The sequence below is a fragment of the Ipomoea nil genome, unplaced genomic scaffold (assembly GCF_001879475.1).
Source record: "Ipomoea nil cultivar Tokyo-kokei standard unplaced genomic scaffold, Asagao_1.1 scaffold2845, whole genome shotgun sequence".
Lineage (NCBI taxonomy): Eukaryota > Viridiplantae > Streptophyta > Magnoliopsida > Solanales > Convolvulaceae > Ipomoea > Ipomoea nil.
In genome coordinates, this window is record NW_017619273.1 from 1,326,772 (window position 1) to 1,335,623 (window position 8,852).

The window sequence follows — 8,852 nt, forward strand, 5'->3', positions numbered from 1 at the left end:
GGATTTTGCCTCACCTTCTCTTCAAATTTCCATTCCAACCATTTCTGACTAACTATCCCTAAGGTAAATTGATTATTGCATTTATGTTCCAACGTAATTGCTTTCACCTGAAAACACCTTGTTCTTTCTTCCCACTCTGCACTAACATGAAAATCACAACCCTTTCCAAGACACTCAACCCTAACATACTTTAAACCATTCTTTTTCCAAAACAGATCCCTCTTTGTGCGTACCGCATAACTAATCATAGCCATCTTGATTTGCACATTGTCATCAAAGTACATACCTATTTGAATAAATGGTGGGTCTGATTTAGGGTTGTACTTAGGGTATTTATCATTGTACTTTGATTGTACTTCATTCCCTTCCTCATTTTCTAGATCTTCTTCAACTGTTGGTGGATCTTCTGAATCATAATACACAGAATCTGCCTCATCACTACTCTAATTTTCATGTGTTGGCACATAAGGTGGTATTGGTGCATCATCTACTCTGATTTTCCTTTTCCTCTTGTCCCCCTTATTAGTAATCTGCTCATTGCCACAATTAATCTGCTCACTACCACTGCTTAAATCAGTCCCCTCCTCATTGTAGTAGTCACTACCAAGTCTTGGATCTGCCTCACCTTCACTCCCATCTTCCTCCCCCTATAATTCTGCCTCCTCACCCCCTAATTCTGCCTCCTCACCCTCAGCTTGAACTGCACTCCACCCAGGTAATGATAAAGCAACCACATCAGGGTCATCTACCCCATGTTCAATATAAATCTCACACCTTTTATTCTCCCTAGCAATCTGAGCTAAGTGGAGAGTACTAACATCATTATGAAGTAGTTTTAAAGCTGTAAAGGGTTCATTGGTTAACTTATATGTCAGTGAGACTATTTTTCCATATTTTTGGTCTGCTATATACTTCATTAAGTGGGGATAACATATTAAGTCAGGGTCCACATCCACTACTTGTGTCTCACCATTCAAATACTTGAACCTAGGTTTTTGCACAAAATTACCACCATGATGAATAATTAATTCCACTCGTTTATTCATCCTGACACGAAAAAAAATAAAAATAAATAAACACAAAGCACAAAGCTACTATCAGAAATTCAATGCACATTTATACACAAAGCTACTGCAGGACCACACTTTATACAAGCATATTCAAACAAAAATGCAGTACACCAGAACCCCACTATATCATAATCAATACAAAATAAAAGCAAAAACACAGTGTATTAGGACCACACCCATCATATTCAAAGCATAGTGTACCCCACCTTACTCACCATTCGCATATACATTGTTCAAATATTACACTGTGCAGAGGGTGAAAGTGGATGATGCTTTCATAAGAAATCCCTACACTAGGAGCATTTGCATTGTTCTACAATCTACATATACATATTTAAATTTAAATACCTTACTCGTCTACTGCAGAGGGTGAAAGTTGATGTCGCCCAGTGTTCTTTTTGCTCGTCGTCCACTCCTCTGAGATGTAGGGATGCCGTCTAGTCGTCGGATTTTGGGGAATTCTGACTGGGTTTACTCTTCTGGTAGTCGACTTTTCGTTCGTCGTATACTCTTACGGTTGAGGTGAAATAGTTGTCCGATTATAAGCAAATTCAATTTAGGATTTGATTTCTATTTTCAATTTAGGATTTGATTTCTATTTTCAATTTAGGGGTTATTTGAACCAATTGATGAAATGGCTGCCACCTCAAATAATTATACCACGTCATCGCCTAAGCACCTCCACATCAGCAACTTATAAAGGCTACCTGAATGCAACCTGTTAAAAATGCTAGATGAAAAAAAAAAATTGGTTTGTGTACCGAATCAGCACTTATAAAAGTTCAGGGTGCGGGGTGAATAATCGCTTATAGTTCGTGGTGCCGGATGACACTTGAACCAAAATAAAAAGATGAAGCAGTAGAGATTGCAATAAGAGGTGATGTTGCAATTATTATTAAATAAGGAGTAGAGATTGCAACAAGAGCTGATATTGTAATTAATATGGAGTAGAGATTGAAACAAGAGGTGATGTTGCATAATGGATCCATTTAAAAATAACTAATCATTATTTGTTACACTACCAAGAAGTAGAAACAACTGAGTAGAATTTTGAGGTAGGTACGTAAAACTCGTTGCAAAATATGCATAGTGCTAATGCTACAAAATAGAGTTTGGGGGTGCCGAGAACAACAGTCAAAGATGCTATTTCCCCCCTTCCTTTACTCCACCATAGTTTGGCTGGCTTCCATCGCAGTGCCATATGACCAATCCCACTCTGCATTGGCCGGTGGGATCATGCCTAAACATTATTGCTTCTCTAAAGGCGGCGGCGTGTGATTATAAGAGGTCTGTAGTCGCTGGAAAACAACCGGAGAATTCAAATTATTTTGTGGAGTCGTTGTGATCTGAACAGCAAACAAAAAGTCCGTTTTTTTCTGCGCCTCCGCCTGTCTTCTTCCCCAAATTGCTACTGTGAACGCACTCGCACAAAGTGGTGTATTTATATAGAAGAATACAGTAGTTGATCACATCTAGAACAGCTGCAGAGCTCTCTCCCTTGATTATTCCGAGGTAAACATAGTTTTTATTTTTTATTTTTTTTATTTTTTTTATTTTATTTCTGTGTGAGTAGTATTTGTTTTACTATTGAACAATGGATGCTGAAATGGATGAAACCTTGTTGCTATTTCAAAGAAAATTTGTTTCTGTTTCTGTTTCTGTTTCTATTTCTGTATCAAATTTGTGATGGTTGTTAATCTTATCCGGAGTGATCAAGAAACTCAAGTGGGAACTGGGATGTTAGTAGTGTTAAGATTCACATTTTTACGATTATTTGTTTGTTTTATAGAATTGTAATTAATTCTTGGTACTTCTCATAGGAAGAGACAGTAGTTTCTTAATAGTATTGCCCTGTCTGTGCATATGGTCAAACACTTTCTAAATTGGATTCTTGAGCTGGTTCTAATTAATGGTATCTTGGGACTATAGGTATGAGGGCTAGTGAGATGAGGTTAGGTCAATATTAAAAATTTAATGCAACTTTGGTACAGGTTTTCCTTTAAACTTTTGAACTTGTACTTGACTCTCGTTTTCTTTTCTATGCTGAAGGGGTTTATCTGTAGGCTCGAGTTTAGATTCTCCAGATCCTTGATTGAAAAAGATTTGTATAGACAATACTGGTTACATTGGTCGAAGTGGAGAGAGAATCTCCAGTCAAATAACTTGGCAGATCAGGTCTCCACTCCAGTTAGAAGAGAACTAGCTAGCAGGTGTGCTTAAATTGGTGCATTTAACAATTGCTACAGTTTATTTACCTTATAATCACTTCAAGGTTGCGACTTTGACTCCTAAATGGGTCACTCAGCTAGGTTGTAATGATGCCACCAATACCGGCAAACTATGCCGTGCAACCATGGTGCACACGGTTGCAAAAACCGCGTCGTTTTTTTTTTTTTAAACGCGTGTCCGACTTTAAAAATAAAAATCAGTTTCGATTGCCTATCCATGGTGCACAGCATAACGCTTCCACCAATACCACAGGTTGACAACTGAGTGATACCGTGGGCCCAAACTGGGCTGTTTTGCACATGGTCGAAACTACACTAGAAGATTAAATCCAATCAATTAACCAGTATAACCCTATGGCCTATAAACCCATATACTTCTCTCTTATTTTTTGATGCGGGACTCTAAACAAATAGATTTTAAATGATTCTTATAGAATTTCTTCAAACTTTTGTAAATTTTGTACGAGTCTATAAAAGTCTTATATCACAAACATTTATAGACTTCTAATGACTTTTTATTTTAAAAAGTTTACATAAGTCATTAAATCTCTAAATTTTAATATACCATTACAAACTTTCATTGCCTTCTATTGATACTTATTATTTATAATTTTCTTTCATATGAACGTGTTTTTTTTTTTTTTAAAATTTCCTTTTCAATCAGTTGCAAAAAATCATTTGTGATTTATAATAGGAAAGTTTGTTAGAATTAAGTATTGATGCTGAAATCTGAAGTTGTAAAACTTCTAGGTCCCAAAGGATGCTTATCCAAAAAATGTCTTCTGTTTTAATGCAAAATTTAGTCTTTTCTTTTCTTTTTAAACTTGTATTACTCCATTTTGTGAACATAATCCATAAAATGCTTTTTGAGTTGTAACAAATAGAGTAAATATTTTCTGTAATTCCAGAATCCTGAATGATTTTAAGTAAAATGGTAAAATAATGGATGCTTTTCTCTTGAACCAGTGTCAGATGCAGGCCGCGTTATCCTTGATGTGGCTATTAATTATGATACTTGAGATACATCATTAACTGTTTGAAGCATCTTTCCTTTTTCAATGAATTTAGGGTGGACATAATGATGCCATTCTAGCTACAAAAATAAATAAATAAAAATTGTTGTTGATTCTATTAGTTGTTCTATCTTGTAGATTATCTTTTGCCATGAAGGCTCATAGTAAAAGTGATGATGATTTGGAAAGTGGCAAGTTGGAGAAAGACAGAGAAAGATCACTACAGAATAAGGCCTTACTATCCGGGCTATCATATTGTATTTCTTCATGCAGCATGATATTGATTAATAAGTATGTTTTGTCCAGCTATGACTTTAATGCAGGGATATCATTGATGGTCTACCAGGTCCGATCTAATCTCCTTAATACAGTCTCATTCATATTTATTCACCCAAAAAAGAACGAAGAGAAAATATAAGTATATATATCATATGTATGACAAATCCTTTATTGTTTTCTGTGGTGTAGAATTTTGTCTCAGTGGTGTTAGTTTCTATTTTGAACTTCGTTGGCATAATATCCACAGAGCCGCTGACATGGAAGCTAATTAAAGTCTGGCTACCTGTTAATTTTATCTTTGTTGGGATGCTTATCACAAGTATGTTTAGGTACTAAGTTCTAACACTTTTATGTCTGTTGCAACTTTTATATTAAGAAGGACAAAACACCAAATTCTTAAAATCTCACTCGCATGCTTTATATATTCAATTCGATAATGCTGCTCATACATGTGTTTCCTGCAGTCTGAAATACATTAATGTTGCCATGGTCACCGTCCTGAAGAATGTTACTAATGTGATTACTGCTGTTGGTGAAATGTATCTTTTTAAGAAACACCATGATAGCAGAGTTTGGGCTGCTCTTTTCTTAATGGTATGCTCTGAATTAGATTTTCCTCCATATTTATGTACTTTTATTTAAAAATAAAAATTTATGATGACTGAAGGATTGCAGGAAAAAAAAAAAAAAAAAAAACCAATGGTAGGCTGGAGGCGAGATTGGTAACGGTTCTAGTATTGGTCATTTTTGTATTTACTTATTTTCTGATAATAAACCTCTAGAGAGTCATGTCATCTGTATTTAGTTAATCGATACTTTGGCAGAATGGTCGTTTCTCCTTTATTACAATTTTAGAAATAGTAGGCTATTGCAATGTTGAAAAAATCGCTAGGCGCCCTCTAGGCGCCTGGGGACCGCCTAGGGCGCCTAGAGCGCCTAGGAGGCCGACCGCCTAGCGCCGATTAATCGGCGCCTAGGCGCGATTTTTGCAACACTGGGCTATTTTATATTGTATTTAAGCTCCTAAGAGGTAGGGTGTAAAAAACCTCCACCGGCCACCGCCACCACTCTTGATTATTTTCACAATTTGCTGTGTTTATCTTTCATATAACAGATGCATGCATTGGGGTTAAGTTTTAATTTGTCAATATATGTACATGTTCTTAAATAAGTTTGACTTTGTGGGTTGGTGTTATGCAGGTAATTTCAGCAATCTCTGGAGGAATTACTGATCTTTCTTTTAATGTCATTGGCTATACATGGCAGATTATTAATTGTTTCTTGACGGCATCATACTCTGTGAGTGTTACTCTTAGTTTGTGTCTTTTCAGTGCCTTCTTGCTCATGCTAAGCCTTTCCGGGGCTATTCTTCTCGTGCTTCTTTTAAACATATAGGATCTAAATTGTCAAACATTTCTACCCGATCTCTTGCAGTCTTGCTTATTCTTTTCCTTGTATGCAAGCACTTTGCATTAAACTATGGAAAACGTACAATAAATATTCTAGTCATAATGGGTTCTCATGGTGCAGTTAACTCTGCGTAGGATCATGGATACCGCCAAGCAAGTCACAAAATCGGGAAACCTTGATGAGTTCTCAATGGTCCTGCTGAATAACACGCTATCACTGCCGTTAGGCATTGTGCTCGTCTTTTTGTTCAATGAAGTGGATTATCTTGCTACTACGTAAGTTTTGTTCAAATGCTTTTCAACTTACCTTATTCAATGTAGCATTATATTACTAGCTCTCTATAATTCTATGCTCGAGCGACTAAAGCTGCTGCTACGGTTAGGTGAATAAAATTCGATGTCTATTCTTGTATCTTGATGACAGACCACTCTTACAGTTACCCATGTTTTGGCTGGTGATAACTTTAAGTGGATTTTTGGGCTTAGCAATTAGCTTTACGTCTATGTGGTTTCTTCACCAAACAGGTGCTACTACATACAGGTAACCAACTGCCCTATATTGTAATGTGAATCATGATACACAATATAATTTGCCAATAAGATGCCAGTGGGGCAAATGTGAGCCGTTCGAGTAGATTGGTTTAGATTCAGTTTGTCATGAATGCAGACACAGCTCGAGTTACTTGGTTTATCTTTAACATGCTGGCTGTTTTGTTCTTTGCATTGTGCAGCCTCGTGGGATCGCTAAACAAGATACCATTATCTGTGACCGGCATCCTTCTATTCAAAGTACCCACAAGCCTGGAGAACGCAACTAGTATTTTCTTTGGTCAGTTCCTCCTCTTCCTTCTCGCCATTGTCGACCTAGCTAGTTTTGTACATTCTCGGGCTGTAAATTTAATTCGAAACATGGCTTCGGTTTTGCAGGCCTCTTGGCAGGAGTGTTTTTTGCCAGGGCAAAGATGCGGGAACGATAGTTGAAGATATCAAGTTATGTAGATCTTGAGTGTAGAATATTTGGACCGGTCAGTTATGTGCAGTCTAAGCTCGTTTACTTCATTGTAGTCGGGTCACAAGCCGAGCTTCACTTAAAGCACATCTTTGGCAGTAGCCTGTGGGCTTTCCCGTAAATTTAAGAGTGTATAATATTTATGTAACAACATTATCACTTTAAAATGCAAGTGATGACTACAAAAAACAAAAACAAAAAAGAAATTAAAGAAGAAAAGATTAAATAAATCTCACACTCCAGGGGCTCATAGTTTGAGTGATTGCTGTTTTACATTTTACTTATGTATGTGTATTTTGCAGTAATGTTCAGGAATACTAGGGCACTAAAAGCTATAGTGGATTTTACTCACATTTTTCTTATGTACGTTCATTTTTTTTTTATTTATTATATTGCTTTCAATTTTGCCATTCTCAATACTGTTAACATTTTCATTATAATTACACTATTAAGTGGTGCAAGTTTAATAGGCCAATTATGGCCATTATGTTGTGGTTTGAAAATGAAGTAACGGTTTCCGTTACTTAGCCTATAATGATGGCATGTAGGCTATTTAAGCATGGTCCTCCCATTGCTCCTGTTGCAGCTTTACAACTACACCATCTAGTTCATACAGAAGATTAATGGTAGACAACAAAACTTTAATCTATTGGAGTTCTTGAAGCAACAATGCAATGCAACAAAGTATCAACTATGGCTGGAGTTTTGCTAGATCATTATGCTTCCGCTATGAGGTTAGGTTATCACATGTGTTCGAATTGTGTGTATACTCTAACATTTGGTATCACAGCCTATTTAATCTCTGCCTAGTTGATAAATTTGCATATGATATATATTTGAATTATATATTATGCAATATATATGTTTTACTGCTGTTTCTTTTTTTCCCCCGAGAATATGTTTGCAGTATGAATATCAGTTGGAATGATATATTTATGATGCAGAAGTACATATGTATATATTCCTGTAATTGTATGCAAGTTAGGTTGATAACATGACATTTTGTTTGAGAAGGTAATATTTGATGTATATATTATTTTGGAAAATATATAAAATGCTATTACCTTTGTGGGAATTTTGCTTCATTGTTTTATGTACTGTCATTATATGTTATCGTTGGATCACGACTGCCGTCCAAGTGGCACCGTTAGAGGACATCGTTGGATCACGACTGCCGTACATATTGGATTAGTTTGAATGTGTATGCAATTTGAATATGATTGTTCTGGGCATACATGTCTCCATGATTCAACTTTATATATATGTGGATATTTGTACATGAAAATTATGCAGGAACCTTTTAAAAAACATTAAATATACAATCAAATTGCATAAATAATAAACCTGATCTGTTGAAATAATCTGTTGTAATATTTACAACTTACCATTACGGTTTTTGACCGGTTTTTGCGTTTCCTTTTCCGAGAATTGAGTCGCGGACGGTGAACGTTGAGGCGTGTCTCGACTGAGGGACGAAGGATTCCCTCCGGTTGATTTGCGTCGTTTTCCCTAAAGAACGACGGCGAGCTTTACGTGGGCAACGGCGGGCGTTGTTGTTGGCGTCGCGTCTTGGGGTCGCCGGCGGCAGGCGTTTTTGGCGTTGGAGCGAGGCACGGTGGTGACGAATCCGACGAGGGGTGCTGCTGACGGTGGGGCTGTGGCCTTGGTTCTCCGCCTTGAGCCTTGTCACTGGGAGGACACCACCATGGGGTAGCGGTCGGCTACTGTCGAGATCAGGCGACGGTGGCATCGCGATTTGGAGAAGACGCAGGCGACGGTGGCATCGCGATGAAGACGACGGCGGCCTGCTTCTCCGTCGGCAGTGGCGCTGGTTTTCCGGCGAT

At 37.3% G+C, this 8,852-nt stretch overlaps 1 protein-coding gene across 1 annotated transcript; it reads left to right on the forward strand.

The window, feature by feature from the left end:
- The first annotated feature begins 2,213 nt into the window (after window positions 1-2,213).
- On the forward strand, window positions 2,214-7,258 carry LOC109159800 (GDP-mannose transporter GONST1). The gene is made up of 12 exons (XM_019307912.1): window positions 2,214-2,582; window positions 2,891-2,999; window positions 3,120-3,159; window positions 3,195-3,280; window positions 4,450-4,657; window positions 4,780-4,919; window positions 5,055-5,184; window positions 5,791-5,889; window positions 6,121-6,275; window positions 6,424-6,540; window positions 6,731-6,828; window positions 6,927-7,258. The coding sequence occupies exons 2-12, from the start codon at window positions 2,980-2,982 to the stop codon at window positions 6,974-6,976; spliced, it is 1,143 nt and encodes a 380-aa protein (XP_019163457.1). The 5' UTR covers window positions 2,214-2,582; window positions 2,891-2,979; the 3' UTR covers window positions 6,977-7,258.
- The last annotated feature ends 1,594 nt before the right edge of the window (window positions 7,259-8,852 follow it).